The sequence below is a fragment of the Cetorhinus maximus genome, chromosome 6 (assembly GCF_964194155.1).
Source record: "Cetorhinus maximus chromosome 6, sCetMax3.hap1.1, whole genome shotgun sequence".
Taxonomy (NCBI): domain Eukaryota; kingdom Metazoa; phylum Chordata; class Chondrichthyes; order Lamniformes; family Cetorhinidae; genus Cetorhinus; species Cetorhinus maximus.
Window position 1 is genome coordinate 33,037,785 of NC_135884.1, and position 22,831 is coordinate 33,060,615.

Consider the following 22,831-nt stretch of genomic DNA (forward strand, 5'->3'; position numbering starts at 1 on the left):
ATCTTTTATAAACACAAATAGTAAAAAGATAAATCAGAGATGGTGGATTTGATTAGGAGCCAAAAAGTAGGTATTCTCGAGGAGGCAGTGGGCATGGTTACGGTATGGAAGGAATACATTATATCCATCTTCACTAACAAAGTGAGTGTTGCCCATGTAGCAGCAAAAGGAGGAGGCATCACAGATATTAGATAGGATACAAACAGATAGAGGAGGAACTTAAAAGGTTGGCAGTCCTTGAATTAAAAAAGTCACCCATTGCAGAAGGGATGCATCCTATACATTAGAGAGTAGCAAGGGTGAAAACTGCTGAGACTTTGGCCACAATTTTCCTTGGATAGGAGTGCAGTGCCGGAGTATTGGGGAACGGCAAATGTTAAAACCGCCACTTATAAAAGGGGAGGGGATAAACCTGGCAACTACAGGCTGGTCAATTTAAAATATTTCCCACTGTTGACGTCAGAGGCAATAACCTGGGCCAAATTTTACTGGCACTTAAAAAAAAAAGTATGGACTAACAAATGAAAGTCAGCAGAGGTTTGTTAATGCTAAATGGTACTTGATTAACGATTGAGTTCTTTGATGATGTAAAAGGGAGGTCTGATGAGGGTGGCGCAGTTGATGCTATGTATTTAGACTTTTAAAAGGCTTTTGACAGAAGTTACACATAATAGGCTTGCTAGTAAAATTGAAGCACTGGATACAAAATTGGCTAAGGAACAGAAAGCAGAGAGTAGTGGTGAACAGTTTTTCAGACCGGAGGAAGGTGTTCCCCAGGATTGATACTATTCTTTTTGACATTTATAAATGTCCTAGACCTGGTTTACAGGGAATAATTTCAGAAGTTTTCAGATGATACAAAGCTTAAATGCAGTAAACAATGAGGAGGATTGTAACAGACTTCGAGGAGACAGACCCACGACAGACAGGGGTGCAGTGGTAATGTCTTTGGACTAGTGATTCTGAGGCCCAGGCTTATGGTCTGGGGTCATGGGTTCAAGTCTCACCGTGCCAGCTGGTGGAATTTAAATTCAATTAATTAAAAAATCTGGAATTGAAAAATGGTCTCACTAATGGGACTATGAAACTAACCACTGATTGTTGTAAAAACCCATCTGGTTCCCTATGTTCTTTGGGAAAGGAAACCTGCCATCCTTACCTGGTCTGTTCGACATGTGACTAGACCCACAGCAAATGTAGTTGACTCTTAAATGCTCTCAAGGGCAATTAGGGATGGGCAAAAACCACTGGCCTTTCCAGCAATGCCCACATTCCATGAACAAATTTAAAAAAAAGAAATTTAACACAAGTGTGAAGCAATGCATTTTGCTAGAAGAATGAGATGCAATCGAAACTAAACTGTATAATATTAAACAAGATGAAGGGACAGAGAACTGAGGTTACATGTACACAAATCCTTGAAGGTGGCAGGACAAGTTGAAAAGGGCGTTAAAACACTGGGATCCTTCGCTTTACTAATGGAAGACAAAATGCAAGCAAGTTATGCCAAACCCTGAAACTGGTTAGGCCCCAACTAGAGTTCAAATCTGGACACTTTAGGAATGGTGTCAAGACTTCGAAAAGGAAGCAGAAGAGATTTGCTGGAATGGTACCAGGGATGAGAGACTTCAGTTAGATAAAGACACTGGAGAAGCTGGATTTGGTCTCCATAAAAAGAGAAGATTAATAGGAAATTTGATAGAGGTATTCAGAATCACGTATGGCTCTGAGAGTACCAGTAAATGAAAAGAAACCATTTCCAGAGGCAGAAAAGTGGTAACCAGAGGTCACATTTTTATGGCAATTGGCAAAAGAACCAGAGGCAACATGAGGAAACATTTTCTTTACAGAGTGAGTTGTGATCTAAAATGCACTGCTTTAACAGGCAGTGGAACAAGATAAATAGTTAACATTCAAAAGATAATTAACCAGCCTCCATCTGTGCTGCATCATTGTGACTCATTACAGAAGCAATCCATTATTTAGCACTCACCATTTTGCTTCATTTAACCATTACTGCAATTTTCTGCATGGTATGCTTTGTGTTGAAGTACTTAGGGCTTTTTCTACTTAAATTATCCCACCTTTGTGCACCCACTTTGTACAATGGTAGTTATAGTAAAAGTCTTCAAATTGCCTAAAGGATTTAGTGGCACATTTTGAACTGACTTAATAAATTGTTGCAGAACCATATAATTTTGATATTATAGGGTGTCCTCAAAACACCATTCTAGGTACTATTTTTGACAGGTTTTAACTTTTTTAAAAATTAACATTTCAGAGCTACAAATTACTTAACATACCAGAACTAGGATATTAGCAAGTTCTTCTGTCTTCACCCATTACAAAATCTTTGCACTTCACTGCTTTGTAGTTTCTCTTTCCAGGAACCCTTTCAAAAACAGTGCAGCTTAGGAAAGTGAAATACTACTCTATTTTTGACCAGAATTAGGCTTCACCATTCTAGTCACTCCCAGTTAATTCACAAACTTCTCCATTGAACAAATAAAACTAAAATGCATAAAAGCATTGCTACTTACAGTTTGAATGGCAGAAATGGCTGGGTAGCTGATCGTAACAAGCCAAAGCACAGAAACCTCCCCTTGTTCATTAGTTGTCCTTTCCAGATGGTGTAAGACTTTCCTAAACAGACAAAAACTTTTAACTCTCAAAAAGTTCTGTTAAAAAATAAAGTTAAGCATATGTTGAGCAAGTAGTTAATGCTAACCTTGGAGAAAAAGCAAATTTCAGAAAAATATAGAGATATGAACCCAAGAGAGATGATGAGGAGTTTAAAGTGATCAACGTACAAGAACGAAGGGTTGTGTCTGAAATGCGATATTGTAATGGCCAGGAAAACTTTCATAAAACCAAAGGGAGGAATGTTAATTTCAGAAAGCTGGGTCAAGGGTGGACATGAGGAAAACACAGGATCAACAAAACTAGTAATTAAAAGAATAGATTTGCTTTAGGTAGTGGGGGGGCCAATAACTAAAAGTTACTTTCAAACATGAGATGAGCAGTCTTAAATGTTTAGCTGGTTAGGTACATTAGAAGTAAAAACAAAGTGCTGGAAATACTTAACAAGTCACGCAGCATCTGTGGACAGAGTTGACGTTTTTGAGTCAAATATGACTTCTTCAGAATTGACCAGTTAATGTTAACTGTTCCTCTCTGCCAGACCTGCTATTTCCAGCAGTTTTTCTTTCAGATTTCTAGCATACACAGCATTTTGTTTTTATATTAGGTGCTATGGAAATGCTGACTAAACCCAAATTCAAATATATATCAATCATAGCATGAAAATTGGGTACAGAAGTATATGGGTGATCGAATATTGGGTGCAAGTTATTTTATCTTTGTTACAAATATCTGTGATAATTACACACTCAATAAAGTAAATAAAAATTTAGAGCATCGAGTAGAATGTGACAGATCCTGTAAACAATGGACAAGGTGATCTTGCTGCAAAAAGTGATGAAGTTAACATGACATAGCTGTGCAGTGCTAAATGTTATTAAATTGACTATAACCAAAGAGTGGTTTCAAGTTGTGTGTGAAATCCTTTGTACCAACTAAATTAAACTATTTCAAGAGTCTCAGAATAAAAAGGTGCATGTGTACCATGTATACCACTTTTCATAACCATGCTGCAAGAAACCAAAGCCTGCAGCCAAACATGTCAAATTAACTCTGAAAAAGATGAGAAGGCTGCATATAGGATGGCGACTTTAAAGACGCCAAGAGGTCTTGCAATCTTCCTTTCTGAAATGTGGAATCCTAACAAGTGCAACCAAGAACCCATAATAGCCTTTGAAAGAGAGAAAAGACAAAGAATGGCTTGATTTACCACTACTGTAATTACAAAAGCACAGAAAGAACGCTTACTACTAATAATAAAAGGAATGGATTAGATATCCTAAGAAAATGACTGCAAACTTTAAAGACCGCATATCTGTATGTCCCAAATTTAACGCCTGAAAACAAATGTATTGAAAACAATACAGAGAAACAAATTCTCCACCAAACACTGGAGATCTCGCGCGCAATGCTCATTACAAGCCTGTATTTACAAATGAGCTCACAGTCAGCATGCTCTTCACAGAACCTATCCCACTGCACGGAAAAGACTCAAAGCAGCCCTGCTGAGATTCAACCGGAAAGATCAGACAGGGAAACACAAGTCGGATGTTTGAGTTGGAAATTTTAGCATAGGCCTTACAAGATAAGGAACTAAATAACTGATATTTAGGCTGCCAATGTGAATGTAATTTTCAAATGGTAATGAAGCTCACCAAACCATTCTACAGTTTCATTTATGTTGTACTTCACCTCAGTAGCTCAATACAGGGCTCTTGCAGTCAGTAGCAACAAAGTAAATGTATTAGGTTCATTTCGCTGATAAGATCCATTGTTTTAAAAATTATGTCTTCCTGGCCTTAGCAAACCGGAAATGTTCTTTTGGTGCCACTGCCAGCTGCTAAAGACTCAAGTCAAGCTCGGTGTGACTAGCACAGCACTAAATGCAACACAACAAATCTGGTTACCACTGAAGACAAAGCTATGAGTTGTGAAAATTTATTAGATTTATGTGGTCATGGCTGCCCTCAAGTTGAAAGATCTGATTCTACTTTGGTTCTAGCCAAATTAAGGAAACCCACCAAGTACATATTGCTCTTTGATATTTTCCTTTCCAAACATACAAATGAGAATGAACATACCTGATTGGGTGCCGTCAATGCTGCAAGAGCAAGAAAAGCATATTACTATACATAACAAGCAATCCCACCTCACAAATAGCCTGAATTGGAAGAGAAATGCAGCCTGTCTTATGAACTTTACAGGTCATACCAATGTTTGAAGAAGCCAGAGCAGTTGCTGACATTTCTGTCATAAGTAATGGCCACTTGGGTGAGCTACAGGCGTATATGGGGAGATTTTGATATTTTATGAACGAATGGCTACAGAAAACAGTTAATGTTGTACAAAACAACTCAAAAATGATAGAAAATGGGATAGGAGGAGGGATAAGACCATGAATAAAAATAAAAATAAGTGGATAATAAATAAAAATGAATGTAGAAAGAAAGACTCAAAAAAGGGGTGAGGATAGAGGAGAGAGTTCATTGTCTGAAGTTGTTGAACTCAATGCTAAGGCTGGAAGGCTGTAAAGTGCCTAATCGGAAGATGAGGTGCTGTTCCTCCAGTTTGCATTGGGCTTCAACTGGAACATTGCAGCAGGCCAAGAACGGACATGTGGACATCAGAGCAGGATGGTGTGTTGAAATGGCAAGCAAGTCTGGGTCATGTTTGCAGACAGACCAAAGGTGTTCCGCAAAGCAGTCACCCAGTCTGCGTTTGGTCTCCTCAATGTAGAGACGACCACATTGGGAGCAGCGAATGCAGCAGACCAAATGTATTTGGGCCCTTGAACAGTGAGGAGCAAGGTGGTAAAGGGCAGGTGTTGCACCTTCTGTGATCGCATGGGAAGGTGCCGTGGGAAGGGGATGAGGTGTTGGGGGTGATGGAGGAGTGGACCAAGGTATCCTGGAGGGAACTGTCCCTACAGAATGCTGACAATTGTGGGGGAAGAATGTGCATGGTGGTGGCATCATGCTGGAGTTGGCAAAATTGGCAGAGGGTGATCCTTTGAATGTAGAGGCTGATGGGGTGAAAAGTGAGGATCCTATCATAGTTCTGGGAGGGAGCGGGAGGGGAAGATGTGAAGGCAAAGGCGCGGGAGATGGGTCAGACACAGTTGAGGGCCATCAACCACAGTGGGGGGGGGACCTCAGTTAAGGAAGAAGGAAGACACATCAGATGCGCCATTTTGGAAAGTGACATCATCAGAACAGATGCGACGGAGGCGAAGGAACTGAGAGAATGGATGGAGTCCTTACAGGAAGCAGGGTATGAGGAGCTGTAGTCGAGGTAGCTGTGGGAGTCAGTGGGCTTGTATTGAATATTGGTGGACTGTCTATCACCAGAAATGGAGACAGAGAGGTCAAGGAAGGGAAGAGAAGTGCCAGAGATGGACCATGTGAAAGTGATGGAGGGGTGGAAATTGGAAGCAAAACTGATACATTTTTCCAGGTCCAAATGAGAGCAGGAAGCGGCACCGAAACAGTCATTGACGTACCGAACAAAAAGTTGTGGGAGGGGGCCTGAGTAGGACTGGAACAAGGAATGTTCCACATACCTCATTGATGGAAGGCATAACTGGGACTCAAGCGGGTACCCATATCCACACCTTTTATTTGGAGGAAGTGAAACGAGTTGAAAGAGAAATTGTTCAGTGAGAGAACAAGTTCAGCCCAGGTGGAGGAGAGTGGTGGTGGATGGGGATGGTTCGGGCCTCTGTTCAAGGAAGAAGTGGAGAGCCCTCAGCCACCCTGGCGGAGGATGGAGGTGTAAAGGGATTGGAGGTCCATGGTGAAGAGGCAGCGGTTAGGGCCAGGGAACTGGAAATTGTCGACATGACGTCGGGCATCAGAGGAATCGCGGATGTAGGTGGGAAGAGACTGGACAAATGAGAGAGAACAGGCTCAAGATAAGAAGAAATATGTTCCATAGGGCAGGAACAGGCTGACACGATCGGTCTACTGGTCTTGTTTGTGGATTTTGGGAAGGAGGTAGAAGCGGGCTGTCCTGGGTTATCCAATTATTTTTATTCATGGTTTTATCCCCCACTTTTCCCCCCTTCTATCCCACCACCACCCTCCCCCCACCCCATACCCAAAAGGGCCATCTGTTACTTGTTCCATGTTGATCTTTCACACAATGCTATCCTTGTTCTGCTATTATCACATTCTGCTTTCTTACCTTTACGCCACCATCAGCACCTTTTTTAGCCCTTACCACTACCATTAACACTCCCTTTGTCCTTTAGTACCTGACATCTTTGTCAATCTCTCCTCTGTCCCCACCTTTAGTACCTGACATCTTTGTCAATCTCTCCTCTGTCCCCACCTATCGCTGGTCTATCTATCTCTGCTCCACCCGCCTCAAACAGTATAAATTTCATCACATTTCCACTTCTCTTCAGCTCTGCAGTCGTCATACGGACTTGAAACGTTAACTGTCTTTCCCTCTACAGGGGCTGCCAGAATTGAGCTTTTCCATCATTTTCTGTTTTTGTTTCAGATTTCCAGCATCCGCAGTATTTTGCTTTTATCCTCATTTAGACTATGCTCATTAACAATTCTTCAATCTGATTGGTTAAGGAGATAAATAGTTGCTTGCCTTGTTCACACAAATCCCAGATCACCTGTAGGGGGCTGTGCCATTTTGGTTCTTTAATTTACAGCAAGTTGCAATGCAAAACTCCATAAAAATCAGTGAGTAAGTGAAATTGGAATGAATGGCTAACATTGTTCATTCACCACAGCGCAAAATCTGTCCCACAGTTAACTGCATTCTCCATTATTTTGTTGGAACACAGAGGATGTTTCAGAAACATGAGAAATCTTCCACATTTAAAAAAAATCTTTTTTTTAAAAAAAATTCATTCACGGGATGTGGGCTTCACTAGCTGGGAAACAGACCATAAGGAAACAGAACCATGAGAGATGGTCGGTTTTCTGCATCTACTTTACCAAAACCGGTGCCAGATGTACATATAGTTGTTGATGCTGTGCAGTGTAGCCTGTTACCTGAAGGATTACCTTTGTCCTGGCCATTTTGTGACTTACAAGTGCCTTCTGGACCTATTACCTCCAATGGCAGTAGGGGCTACTTTAATCTAACTCCAACATTGAAAACAACTAAAGCTTCTTATAAAAAGAATATTATCAGACACCCTGCAAAAGTTTTTTTAAAAAAGAAAATTCATCAAAACTAGGAACATTTCTGCAATTGATTCTCTTTTTCCCTCCCTTCTAAAGGCAGCACTGTCACTGTCACTAAACCCAACTATTCAGCATCTTCAACTTTCCACCCAGTTCTGTCTCATTTATACTTATGGTTTTAATATTAAAAATTAATACTCACAACAGTCCAAGAATGTAAAGTGGGTCTGATTAGCATATGAAAATATTTACAGACTTAAATACATTTCACACTTAAGTTACTTGGTTGGTGCGCACACTATTCATTTTTAACAAGTGCTTCAATTTTCATGTAAATCTAAAAGAATTTTGTATGTGAATTTGCCAAACTGCTTGAAATTTCTCACTAGTTTTGAAATTAGGTTAATAAAAATTTCAAATCAATAACCTTGATACTTAAACAAAAACAAACCTGAGCACTAAAGTCTTAGTCCACCATATATCGCATTTCTGTAAAAATGTTGCAAGGCTGATCACTTGCCAGCAAGTAGTTAGTAAGCATCTTTAAGTAAAGACTGGTGAACCAGAAATGATGTTAGTTGTTTAAATTGGGAACTAATTGGTGTTTTTGGAAGATTAAATTCTATGACCCAGAGAATTCTGCACTCCAAAATATCATTCATTTCACAGTAGTGCTAGTTTTAGACTAAGGAGGCTAACTGGCAATAGAAGCTATGCAAGATAAAAGGAAGTATAATTTGGAGATCCATAAACCCATCTTAATGTGTTAATTCACCAGTCTATGAGATATTGAGCCACAAGGAAATCCAAGATTCAATCCCACATCTGTGCTCACTCAGTTGATCTCATCTAAGTCAATATTTTTCCAGGCAGATGAAACCAAAACACGCAAATAAAATTGCAAAATACCTAACTACGTGAGTTGATACTGTGCCTTACTCTCTAGGAAGTCCCTTTTCATACTGACAGTATAAAAACTCACACACACTTCCCTTACCTAAGCACAAGTGGTTTGGGTATTTTGGGAATTTTATTTTCCTTGTAAACAAAGGATACCACGGCATACGGGCAAACATGTCTTGGATACTGTCTTATGCCTTCATTTCCAAATTCATAGAGATAAAACTGAAAAATGAAAGTGACAATATTAATAAACTAATGAAGCAAACAGTTCATTTGTCTGTTCCTTTCAATCACATGGCATCAACAGTAAACTGATTTCTCAGCTTTCCAAAAGTACTAACAAATCAAGTCAAATATTTATCATTTTAGGACTGGAAGTTACAATTCATAGCTTTTAAGATACATAAAGTTTTCAAAAGGTACCTGTGTAAGGTCAAATGCTCTGTAAGTGAACAGCGAAATGACCCGGTTAAGGTTTCTAAAAACATGGCAATCGTGCTTTGGAGTTGGAGGGGTGAAATTCTTGGTGGTGTTGTCAAAAACAGCTTTTACCCTTCCCTGAAAAAGTAAACAAGTCAAAATCAGACGTGTGTTAAAGGCATCATATAGTGCATCATTTTCAAATGAGCAATTTGGCAGGGATCAATTCACAGCCTCTCACAATGCTGCTCCAAACTGTTCACAGAAGGACGACCTGCCCTTTATACAAGGACGAGGACCAGCAAACTAGCCTCCACTCACTGCCTTCCCTCAGCAAGTAAAGATTCAGTGCCACATTAGAAATTAAAATGATTATTCCACTACAAAATTTTGTATTTTAACTCTGGAATCTTAATTCCTCGATCTCCTGCAAACTAACAGTAAAACAGTTAGAATAAGTGTATTTCATTGTAAAGGAATGAAATGAGGTTGGGGTAGGATGGAGAAGAGAAGTGAAACAAAAGAGAAAAAACAGCTGCCTTAGAAGAAATGGAGTCAGGCTTTACCTTTATAATTTTGAAAATTATCATCTCTGCCTTCCTTCCGCTATCCAAAGGATTGGGCTGAAGTACATCACAGTATTTTGAAAGGTAAATACCTGGAGGGGGATGGTGGAAATCATCAAATCATCAGACATTGTTTTAAAAACTTTCATTAGGTTAATGAGAAAAAAATTCAATGTTCAAAAATTTCAGTAAGAAATTAAGCAAGGTAATTTACAACACTATGCATCTTTAAAAATACCAATTACTGTTTCAGTGAAGAATTATTTTTTTACCCATTGTAGGATTTCCGAGAATTGTTACTTTGGAGTGCCCCACAGGCAACCCTTTCTCACAAATAATGGGAATCTAGCAGGAAAAAAAGAGGTTATTGAAAAGTCATAGATTCATTTTTGAACATATAAATAATAAAAAAAATAAGAGCACCTACTTTATAGGATTTTCACTACATGCATCCTCCACAATGTAGAAAAAAAACTTCCCTAGCTGATTCTGAGGGCACTAAATGTTGTGGGTGCACATATAAATGTTGTCATGACATTGTAAGTAGGCATGGCCACATGCGATCTCCTATAGCACACACGCTCCAGGGCCTCCACCTACCTATTTTGAGCCGAGGTGAAACTGAAAGACAAGTTACAAGATACGCTGCAGGAATGAAACAAGGAAACCAAAATTGCACCATCTGCGTGAATCTTTCGAATGTCTTATTATTTGAAACAAGAGAAAATGCCATTTTAAAATTCATTCTTGGGGTGTGGGCATCACTGGCTAGGCCAGTATTTATTGCCCATCCCTAACTGCCATCGAGGTGGTGATGGTGAGTTGCCTTCTTGAATTGCGGCAGCCCAGGTAGTTTAACTACACCCACAGTGCTGTTAGGGAGGGAGCTCCAAGATTTTGACCCAACGACAGTGAAGAAAAAGCGATACATTTCAAAGACAGGATGGTGTGATGCTTGATGGGGAATTTCCAGGTGCTGGTGTTCCCATACATCTGCTGCTCTTGTCCTTCTAGATGGTAGCAGTCGTGAGTTTGGAAGGTGCATCTTGTAGGTGGTACACACTGCTGCCACTGTGCATCAGTGGTGGAAGGAGTTTGTGGACGGGGTGCCAATCAAGCAGGTTGCTTTGTCCTGCATGGTGTCAAGCTTCTTGAGTGTCATTGGAGTTGCATTCATCCAGGCAAGTTGAGAGTATTCCATCACTCTCCTGATTTGTGCCCTGTAGATGGCAGACAGGCTTTGGGGAAATCAGGTGGTGAGTTACTTGCTGCAGGGTTCCTAGCCTCTGACCTGTTCTTGTAGCCACAGTATTTATATGGCTAGTCCAGTTCAGTTTCGGGTCAATGGTAACCCCCAGGATGTTGATAGTGGGGGATTCAGCGATAGTAATGCCACTGAATGTCAAGGGGCGATGGTTAGATTCTCTCTTGTTGGAGACGATCATTGCCTGGCACTTGTTTAGTACAAATGTTACTTGCCACTTGTCAGCCCAAGCCTAGGCATTGTCCAAGTCTTGCTGCATTTGGTCTGAACTGCTTCAGTATCGAGTCATTGTGAATGGTGCTGCACATTGTGCAATCATCAGCGAACATCCCCACTTCTGACCTTTTCCTTATGATGGAAGGAAGGTCATTGATGAAGCAGCTGAAGAGGGTTGGGCCTAGGACACAACCCTGAGAAACTCCTGCAATGATGCCCTGGAACTGAGATGACTGACCTCCAACATCCACAAACATCTTCCTTTGCACTAAGCATGACTCCAACCAGCAGAGAGTTTGCCCCCGATTCCCATTGACTCCAGTTTTGCTAGGGCTCCTTGATGTCACACACAGTCAAATGCTGCCTTGATGTCAAGGGCAGTCACTCTCACCTCGCCTACAGGACTGCATTACGATAAAGGAGACCATTGGGTTTACGAGCTGAGGCAGCCTTCATTTTCAAGCAGAAATTTTGTCTACAGTGCAAACAGATCTATTTTGGGGCATTCTTAAATCCTTAAAGATTATTTGAACACATATGGACATAATACATCCAGGCAAAGGGAATGGAGTTCATGTAGTGAGCTATGGTAACATTCTCAGACAGCCTCTCCGTCATTGCGAAAATGGCAGAAGAGGCCTGAATCCATAAGTCGCCCCTCCGATTCCCCCCCAAACAGGGCACCTACCATTTTCACAGGTGCAGGAATGGGGCCAGGTTGGGATTCGCACATGCCCATTCCCGGAGGCAGCTGCCTCCACTCGTGTGATTTTTGTGTGAGCAGTGTCTAAAACCCAACATGTGCAAATTAGACCTGACAGAAGCTCTGATGTTTGTGGATTTGTTTGGATAGCCAGGGTATCTTTTGGAGAGGTAAGGTATCTGTTTCGATGTGGTCCAGGGTCCTATTGCCACTCCTTCACTGTCGCTGGGTCAAAATTTTAGAACTCCCTCCCTAACAGCACCATGGTTGTGTCTACATAAGGATTTGCACAAGTTTAAGGTAGCAGCTCACCACCCACTTCAAGAGCAATTAGAGATGGACAATTGCTGACCTTGCGACATACAAATCCCATGAATTAATAAAAAAACTTGCACTAACCACAAACACTGGACAAAAATCAGAAAGGCTTATTGCCTCAAACTTAGAGAGGAAAAAAGATGCTGAACCAAATGTGGAGGCAAATATTTAAATTTTAAAAAATATTTGTGTGGATCAGTACTAAATGGCATCGCATTACTAGTCCAGAAAAAGCAACATGCTGTACTGCGTAAAATTATGATTTCTGATACTGTCCTCTTATGCGATCCTCATATTTGCCTGGTTAATATTCCCTCAAGGGTTTAGGAAGCACAGGATTAGGTGTATAGGTTTGCTAACTTTCTCCACCGACCTGCTTTTGTAATGAATGTTTCGCAAATGGACCTATCAAATACAAGAGCAGGGAATAAAAGCAAAATACTGCGGATGCTGGAAAGCTAAAACAAAAACAAAAATTGCTGGAAAAACTCAGCAGGTCTGACAGCATCTGTGGAGAGAAAGACAGAGTTAACATTCTGAGTCCGTATGACTCAAAGGTTCTGAAGAGTCATCATACAGACTCAAAACGTTAACTGTCTTTCTCTCCACAGATACTGTCAGACCTGCTGAGTTTTTCCAGCAATTTTTGTTTTTGTGTACAAGAGCAGGGAAGTTATACGAAACCTTTAAAAAGTTCTGATTAGGCCACAAATGGAGTAATGCACACAGTTCTGGTCACCATACTTTGGGAAATATGTCAAGGTCCCTGGGACTGTGCAGAGGAGATTTACCAGAACGTTTCCAAGGATGAGGGATTTTAACTCCAAGGTCAGCTTGGAGAAGCTGGGGTTGTTCTCCTTGGAGCAAAACAGATCTGATAGGGCATTTCAGTGTGATCCACAGCCTGGTCCAAAATGCAAGCTCCTGAAGTATTCGGTGAGAAAGGTTTGATGAATTTTTGGTTTTAAATACGGCCCGAGTGTCCTAGACTCGGCGCACATCTCTGGGGTGCTTTTCTCTTTACCTTTCATGGGATGTGGGTGTCACTGGCAAGGCCAGCATTTGTTTCCCCATCCTTAATTGCCCTTGAACTGATTGGTTTGCTAAGCTATTTCAGAGGGCAATAGCAGTCAACCAGACCAGGTAAGGATGACAGACTTCCTTCCCTAAAGGAACCAGGCAGCTTTTTACAACTGATGGTAGTTGTCATGGTCATCATTACTGAGACTAGCTTTATATTCCAGATTTATTCATTGAATTTGAATTCCACCAGCTGTTGTGGTGCGATTTGAACCCATGTCCCTAGAACATTAGCCCGGGCTTATGGATTACTAGCCTGGTGACATTGCCACTGCACCTTCGCCTCCCCCTGTTCCTAACAACATACATCTGCAAGATCAAATTTTCAATATGACGTTGAAATCAAAGAGGAGGAACTGGCTGAATGTGGAGTCTGACATGAGACTCAAGCTCTCCAGCTTGGAACCATACACCACCTCATCAAAAGCAGCACCATTCTTCCCATTAATTCTAATGGGTTTTTGTTGTGGTGACAAGCGAAAGCCAGTGGGGTAGGACTGGTAGGCAGTCCGCAGGAACTTTTACATTGCCTAAATGGTCCGCAGATGAAAAAAATTTGAGAACCACTGATTTAAGAGGCGTACAAGATTATGGCAGGCTTAGACAAGGTAGACAAAGAAACCTGTTCCCATTGCTAAGCCAATTAAGGTTTGAGCAAGAGATAGAGGATATGCAAGAAGAACTTTAAAAAAAAATACGACACATGGTAATGACCTGTAGGTCAGAGAGCTGTGGAAGTGGAGATGATCAATGATTTCAAAAGAAAATTGGACAGGCACGTGAAGGAAATCAACTTTCAGGGCCATGGGGATACAGCAGAGGACCAACTCGATTGCTTTAAAGAGCCAGCATGAAGTCAGTAAACCAAACGACGACCTTCTGTGCTGTGATGATTGACTTTCTCTGTGAACCAGCAGCATGCTGAAATTAATTTTGTTCCTCTGAAGGATCAGTGACCAATACATTTCTGTAGTATGTCACAGACATGCTTCAAAGCACTTAACACAGCAATATAGAAGCAACAGGGAAAGAGCAGAACAATTAGGAAGGAGTAAAAGCATAGCCAAATTAAGGGTGTTTAACAGACTTTTGAAAGCAGGGGGAAGCATGATGTTAAGGGAGCAGCCATAAATGGAAAAAGAAACATGCAAGTTTTATGGAAGCAAAGGGACACATGATTAGACCGTTTATGGAGGGTGAGGAGATGAAAGGACAAAGATTTTGAAGCCTATTTTGTGACACATAGAGAATTGGAGCAAAGGAGAGTAGCAAACCTTTGGAGACAGAGAGAAGAGAAAAAGAAAACAATGCAGGGAGTCAAGTCTAGGAATGAGCACCTTTAGGCTTGTTGCAAGGTGGTGGCCAGAGAAGTCAATCAAGGAATGCAGGTATTTTCAGTAGCTGAAATGGATGTATTCAGTTTTGACAAAAATTAACTAGAGGATCATTTGGCTCATCCATGTATTAATGCCAGATAGCCAATTATAGAGTGACAACAGCCCTGGAGTTGATGGTGAATTCAGTCAACTCAGGTGCCACCCTTCTGAATTATGATGCTAAGTGGTTCTCCAATTTTGGACTCCAAAGCTATATTAGATGTGGACATGATGGCACTAGAGGACATACAGTAATTATGACTCAAGAGGAATGAAACAACAAAACAGCAGTGTCATGGCTGTGCAGTGAGACCAAGGGATGGAGTTGTCAATTGAAATTAAGTCAAAGATGAGGGGGAGGGACAGCAATTCATAATGTAGGTCATGCTGGATATTATTAAATTCGATCAACGAGGTCTTAGCATTGTGGGTGGGGAAGGTGGTTTATCTTGGAAGCTCACAACAGGGAGTAAATGGAAAGAGATTAAAGCAAAAATGCTTTCTATGACTTTAGAAGGAAGATAACAGCAGGGTGGAAAATCCATTTTTAAAGAAGTATTTATATTTTTAATGGCCTATGACAGATTGATGTTGCCAAACATGAAGGAATTTGGGAGCAACAAGAGGAGCAGTAAATGTAAACTTGTGCTTGGAGAACAAGCTGGCATCATGGCACTGGACCTGGACTTCATATAAAACATGGGTAAACCTCTTAACACCTCTTATCTGCAATGTCATGACATTTTTATATGCTTAGCATTTGACTTCTGCAGAACCAATCAAATTTGGCTTCACCTCTACAAAGTGTGAACGCTGCTTAAATGAATAGTAATTGGTATGCAATTCCAAATTTTCAATTAGGTGAATAACACTGCACTAACAGACAACAATAAATACATAAGTATAGAGATCCTGGATGTTAACTGTTAAAAATTTCCAGAGTGGACACTTGAGCTTGTTGGCAGCAGTCATTAATGGGCACTCAGTTTTGTCACACTGCTTGAATTATATGCAAATACTTTATGAATTCATTTGGCATCAGAGGACAGAATTAGAACAAAGAAAATTCTCAAATTTAAGTTAAAGCTATCTTGTGCAATTTATGGAGCGGTGCAATCCAATGGTGACTGAAGTCCAATATTGACTCAGGCATATTTGGATTTAACATGATTCATATGAATGTGTTGGAAGCTAAACATAGGCAAACGCACCTGTTGCACAAATATCAACTGTTGATAAGTGGCTCAGTTGACAACATGGGCAACATAAAAGCAGCACCCAGCAGGCTAGTTTTAAACATTACACAAAATAGAGATGTGATATGTACCTGTGAAGCATCAAGGAGCAAGAATGCATATGATTCCACCAACTCCTTTTCGGTTCGACCCTCATTTCTCAGCTCCTTCCTTTTTTCCATGTACTGGGAATTTAAAAAAAAACATTTCACTCACATGGGTGCAACCTGGAAAGAACATATGTAACAAATTAAGTCAAAATGATGAAATTTACTAACCTCTTTTTCTAATCGTTCATTGTGAACCATACTAGCTTTCACATAGTTGAAGTTAGAACTGGATGAAGCATCCAAGCAAGATGAATTGAGAATTTTCAAGATGTCTTGTTTAAATTCCCTGGAGCCCACTGGCACCAGTTGACAAAGCTCTGAAAACAAATTTATTCAATTAATACAACAACAGCACATTTTCAGAGTTTTTATATTTCCGTTACTTTGTATTGTGAACATTTTTGTTACTGTAGACTGCAATGTATCAGTAAGTATTTTGTTTTTTGCTAAAAGACTTGATGCACAAATCATTGAGTTATCGTGAAAGCACTTCGGTATGCAAGATGTGCTGCTGCATACATCCAAAGATCTCCACAAGCTAAATTCCTGAAATCAGCCATACCACCAAAAAGATGCACACTGCTACAGGGAAAAAAAGTCATATAGTTCATTTTGCACACAAGAATGTGAAGTAAATAAGTTACCTGCTGGGTTTTTTTAAACCAAAGGCAGGGAGAACAAGAGCCTTTAACAGAGAAGATAGATATCTACTCAAACACTTTTAGTAGTGGAAAGTTTTGAGCCATAACAAAGACAGAAATTAACTGTAATTTGGAAAAATATGCCATAAGACAAATCTTGTTGACTGATTTGATCGAGTTCATTGATGATGTAATGAAGTGGGCTGATACATTTATGGACTTTCAAAAGGCTTTTGATAAAGTACAATGGGCTTGTTAGCAAAACTGAAGCTCTTGGAGTTAAAGGTATGGATCCAAAATTGACTAAGGGACAGAAAGCAGGTAGTGGTGAACAATTGCTTTTCAGACTGGAGGGACGAATACAGTGGTGTTGCCCAGATCAGTATTGGGGTCACTATTTTATGTATTTACAAGGTATAATTTCAAATTGAAATGGGAGGCACACAGATGAAAATTAATGCATAGAAGTGTGGAATTATATATTTTGGTAGGAAGACAGGCAACATAAACTAAATGACAATTTTAAAGGGAGTGCAGGAACAGAAACATCTGGATGTCTATATACATAAATCTCTGCTGGTACCACGATAAGTTCAGAAAGCAGTTTAAAAACGGTTTTAAAATCTGACGACCATGAGAAAAGCTTTAAACAGCCACAAACTATGCTGAATTAGCCGATTTCAAACAGACATCTTTAATCCAGCCTCGGGACGCCAAGAAAACGACAAGTTGTAAATTCAGTGGCTATGTTTAAGTCAACTTTGCAACCGAACAGACAGAATCTGATTTAAATCTGTATTGTTTCGAGGGACTTTAAGTTGTAATATTAAAAATCTGTTGCTTGTCACAAACTGCATTTTAGAAAAGATGTTAAAACATAGATGGAGAAAAGGCCTCTTACACACAGAGCACACTTTATCTATCTGTAGCTCCATCATATAAAGTTAATTTTCTAAAGAAAACATTTAGCCAAGGCCCTCCAGTTTAAAACCAGGCAAAATTCAAAATTACCTTACTTTACCCTTCATCTTGTATTATACATCCCATTTTTGATGGCATTAGTTACTTCATTAAAATGTGATAAAAAATACACCAAAATTTACAGTGCCTAGGCAGGCCATTTAGCCCATTATGTCTTTGCCAAGTACTACTTAAATGCACTAAAAGCTTCAGTCTCTACCAGCCTTTCAGATAGCAAGTTCTAGATCCTCACCATCCTCTGGGTGAAAACATTTTACATCCTCAACTCTCCTCTAATTCTTCTGACAAATACTTTAAATCTATGCCCCCCGCCCGGTCATTGGCTTCCTTGCTAAAGAAAATAGGTCCTTCCTATCCACTATCTAGGTTCTTCAATTTTAAAAACCTACCCGCAGCCTCCTTTGCTCCAAAGAAAACAAGGCAAGCCAATCCAATCTTTCCTCAGAGCTAAAGTTCTCCATTCCTGGCAACATCTTCATAAAACTCCTCTGTACACTCTACTGTGATCACATCCTTCCTGTAATGCTGTGACCAGAACTGTACACAATGTTCTGTGGCCTAATTAGTGGTGTAATACAGTTCTAAAAGAACCTCCCTGCTCTTATGCTTCAGTTAATAAAGGATGTGGGACCTGTGGGTGTGCAAAATCTGCCACCTTGTTTGGCTTTAAAACAATCACTACACTTTAAAAATGCTTAAATGGCTGCAAAGCACTTTGAGATATCCTTACGGCATGAAAGGTGCTACACAAATACAAGTACTTTCTTCCTTTGAGTGAAATTTAGTTGACCATATCTGTACCCATGAACAAATGACTGCAGCAACCACAACTAATAGCCACAGGAGAACCTGCAGGCTTAAGCTGGTTGCTACTAGCCATAATGTAAAATGCATTAAAGGTTTCAAATGTAGCACATCAGCATTTATCCTTGAGATGTTAATATGATTGAACTAGGATTTATTAAATTACATAAATTTTACAACACAAGGCATTTGGTTTACGATGGTGCTTATGCTCCACACATGCTTCCTCCCACCCGACTTCATCTAACTAATCAGCATATCCTTCTATTGTAGCTATCTAGCTTTCCCTAAAGTGCATTGATGTTATTTGTCTCAACTACTCCATGTAATAGCAAATTCCACATTCTAGCCATCTATAGGTAAAGAGGTTTCTCCTGAATTTTATATTTATCAGTGGCTATCGTATACACTGTAACGTCTCCAATCCAGAATCTTGGGACCAAATCATTTCTGGATGGAGTGTTCTGGATTATAGAACGATATTAGAATGCCTAGTCACAGTGTGGGAACCAGAAAACACTGTAGGTATAAATACTTACCTGAAACTACTGATAAAACATTAGAAAACAGTGAGAAAAATTGTATAGTAAATAAGATTGGTGAGTTACAGGCACAGATTGCCATGCGGAATTATGATGTTGTGGCCATAACAGAGACCTGGCTCAAGGAAGGGCAATACTCGTTACTAAATATTCCTAGGTACAAGGTGTTCAGGAAAGATAGGTCAGGAAGGAAAGGAGGAGGGCACTGCAGTGCTGAAGAAAGTGGACATCCCAGAGGGTTCAAGGACAGAATCAATTTGACTAGAGCTAAGGAACAAAAAGTGTGCAATTACATTGCTTGGTGTAGTCGATAGGCCACCAACTAGTGGGAAGAACGTACGGGAACAAATCTGCAGGGAGATTACAGAGAGGTGCGAACATTATATAGTTATATTGGGGGACTTTATACTATAACTGTAAACTGGGATAGTGTTACCATAAAGGGCAGGGAGGGGCAAGTGTGTTCAGAAGAAAGGAGGCACTGCTAGATCTGATTCTTGGAAATGAGGTGGGCTAAGTAGATCAAGTATCAATGGGGAACATTTAGGAGACAGTGATCATCGTGTCATAAGGTTTAGGATGACGGTAGAAAAGGGCAACCAGAGTAAGAATAATTAACTGGGGAGACAGTAGACTGCAATGGGCATGATGGGAATGGCAGGAAAAACTGTAGCTGAACAATGGGTTACCTTCAAAGAAGAAATGTTCAGGCGCAATCAAAAAGGGAAAGGTAGTGCAAACAAATCCAGAGCTCCTTGGATGTAAAAATAGATAGAAATTAAGATAAAGAAGAAAAAGTAGTGCTTATGACAGGTGTGAGGTAGAAAACACAATTGAGAACCAAGCTGAAAGCAGAAGTTCAGAGGAGAGGTGAAGAAGCAAATAAGATAAGTGAAGAGGGATTATGAGAAAAGACTGGCAGCCAACACAAAGGAGAATCCCAAAGTCTTCTATAGGCACATAAATAGTAAAAGGGTGATAAGAGGAGTTGTCGAGCCGATTAGGGCACAAAAAGGGGGTTTATACATGGATGTAGGTGGCATGGCTGAGGTGTTAAATGAATACTTTGCATCTGTCCTTACAAAGGAAGCAGGTGCTACCCAGACCATGGTGACAGAGATGGAAACTCTTGTCACTAGAAGAGTTCAAAATTGATAAGGGGGTGGTATTGGATAAACTGTAGATACTTAAAGTTGACAAGACATTGGGACTGGATGAAACGCATCCAAGGATATTGAAGGAAGTGAGTGGAAATTGCAGGGGCACTGGCCATAATCTTTCAGTCTTCCCTAGACACAGGGGAGGTGCCAAAGGACTGGAGAATTGTAAACATTATGCCTTTGTTCACCAAAGGTTGTATGGATAAGCCCAGCAATTACAGACTAGACAGTTTAACTTCGGTGGTGGGGAAGCTTTTAGAAACAATTATTCAGGTTAGAATAGTCACATGGAAAAATGTAAGTTGATTAGGAAGAGCCAAAATAGATTTCTTAAGGGAGAATCATGTTTAGCTAACTTGGAGTTTTTTGAAGAGGTAACAAAGAGGGTTGATGAGGGTAATGCTGTTGATGTGGTGAATAGGACTTCCAAAAGGCATTCGATACAATGCCACACAATAGGTCTGTGAGTAGCTCTAGCGCATGGAATAAAAGGGACAGTAACAACCATGGATACAAAAGTAGCTAAGTAATAGGAAACTGCGACTAATGGTTAATGGATATTTTTCAGGCTGGAGGTTCGTAGTGGAGTTTCTAAGGGGTCGGTATTGGGACCCTTACTTTTTCTGATATATATTAGTGATCTAGATCTTGGTTTGCAGGGGTTTGCGACAATACAAAACTTGGAAGCACTGTAAACTGAGAGGACGACAGTGTAGAACTTCAAAAAAACATAGAATAAGTTGGTGGAGTGGGAAAATAGGTGGCAGATCAAGTTCAATGCAGGTGTGAGGTGATTCATTTCGGTAGGAAGAATATGGAGAGACAGTATAAAGAGTACAACTCTAATGGGTGTGCAGGAGTAGAGGGACCAGGGTGCATATGTGCATAAGTCATTAAAGGTCGCAGGACTGGTAGAGAGCGCAGTCAATAAAGCATACAGTATTCTAGGCTTTATTAATAGGGGCATAGAGTACAAGAGCAAGGAGGTTATGTTGAACATGTATAGGACACTGGTTACACCTCAGCTGGAGTATTGTGTACAGTTCTGGGCGCCACTTTAGGAAGGATGTGAATGCATTGGAGAGAGTGCAGAAGAGGTTTTGAAAAATGGTTCCGGAGTGAGAAACTTCATTTATGAAGATAGATTGGAGAAGTTGAGACTGCTCCCTTGGAAAGGAGAAAACCAAGAGGAGATTTGATAGAGGTGTTCAAAATCATGACGGGGGCAGGACAGAGTAGATAGTGAGAAAAGGATCAAGAACAAGAGGAAGTATTTTGGGTTTGGAATGCACTGCCTGGAAGTGTGGTGGAGGCAGGTTCAATCGAGGCATTCAAGAGAGCATTAGATGATTATTTAAACTGGCAGAATTTGCAGGGTTACAGGCAAAGGGCAGGAGAATGGCACCGAGTCATTGCTCATTTGGAGAGCCGGTGCAGACACGATGGGCCAAATGGCCTCCTTCTGCATCATAGCAATTCTATTAACCAAATATTGTATCTTTCCTATTTCCACCCAAAAAGTACCATACTAAAATGATGCCAATGACAGAAGGAATCCTTGCTCAAAATTTCTGGACTGGAGAGGTTATAGTATATTTATGATGCCTAGTTTTGACCTCCCAACAAGTGAAATCATGACTCCCGCATCAAGCCCTTTTATAATTTTAAAGGCACCTATCAGGTCTAATCAAAGCCCTGTACAGGTTTAACGTAACATCAAAGTTGTTCCATTCAATTGCTCTAGAAATATTCAAATAATGGGATGAGCACAATCTTTGGAAAGAGGACAAATCTAGTAATGACATAAGGAAAAACTCCTTTGCTGACTATGCAAATCTTGTCTAGAGTTTGGAGAGCTGCTGCAATAAGACTACAGCATAGAATTTCGTAATCTTACTCAGACCTTAGAGGTATTGGTGTAGCAAACAGAAATTGAATGTCTCTGGTCAATTTACTTTTATGGGGCAGATATAACAATCTTCACTGTGCATTATAAGTGGGTTGAATGGTGAAGTTACAAGCGTTCAAGATCTTATTCAGAGATGGGTGTGTATTAAGTTCCATTACCCTCTCACCCATGCACTTCTCATTTGTGAAACAGCTGCAATTCACTCACTGTTAGGGAATGCAAAGTTTCACTACTAAACCTCTTCAATGTTGCCCAATACTGAATTTATACTGCACATGCAAGCTGCACTGCCCACTGTGGAATTATCCAAAGCAGAACACCATCCACAAATATATCCAGCTTGAACACAGTCACTTTTAAACCAATTTTTCAGGCACCTATTTTGAGTCAAATCTTTTCAGCAGGTAGATTGAAAAGCAGCCTGCTGCTTTATCAGCCTCCTTCTGAAAGTTTAAAGGACATGAGTTTAAAAATAGGCTTAGCTACACAGCCAATAATTGGAAAACAAAACTATAGCTTGGGACTCTTGCTTACTTAATTCCACACATCAGCTTTATATAACCCTTCTGTGCCAGCATATTAAAAATGTTAAAAAGCACTAATGCTACTAACACTAAAATCTTCCTCCTCAACCTAGCTGACATATAACACATGAACATTTTGTACTTTTGTACTAGCGGCTGTTTGGACATATTTTCAAATAATAGAGGAAAATATCGGTGAACTTTCAAGTAATGTCACAAAATTACAAACCAACAAAAACTGAAATTGTACTTCAGAAGTCATTAGTCTTGACCAGTCAGTGCCACAAATTAT

At 40.2% G+C, this 22,831-nt stretch overlaps 1 protein-coding gene across 6 annotated transcripts in view; it reads right to left on the reverse strand.

Annotated features, from left to right (window-relative positions):
* LOC144681691 (protein TASOR-like) overlaps window positions 1-22,831 on the reverse strand; it is a 52,884-nt gene that overhangs the window by 19,470 nt on the left and 10,583 nt on the right. For all 6 annotated transcript variants that reach the window (XM_078543524.1, XM_078543523.1, XM_078543525.1 and 3 more), the window contains exons 2-9: window positions 16,147-16,295; window positions 15,961-16,053; window positions 9,949-10,021; window positions 9,677-9,768; window positions 9,114-9,248; window positions 8,785-8,912; window positions 4,722-4,741; window positions 2,541-2,643 (exon numbers count right to left, since the gene is read on the reverse strand). In XM_078543524.1, coding sequence (XP_078399650.1) covers window positions 2,541-2,643; window positions 4,722-4,741; window positions 8,785-8,912; window positions 9,114-9,248; window positions 9,677-9,768; window positions 9,949-10,021; window positions 15,961-16,053; window positions 16,147-16,295 — 793 coding nt within the window. The remainder of the gene's footprint in view (window positions 1-2,540; window positions 2,644-4,721; window positions 4,742-8,784; window positions 8,913-9,113; window positions 9,249-9,676; window positions 9,769-9,948; window positions 10,022-15,960; window positions 16,054-16,146; window positions 16,296-22,831) is intronic.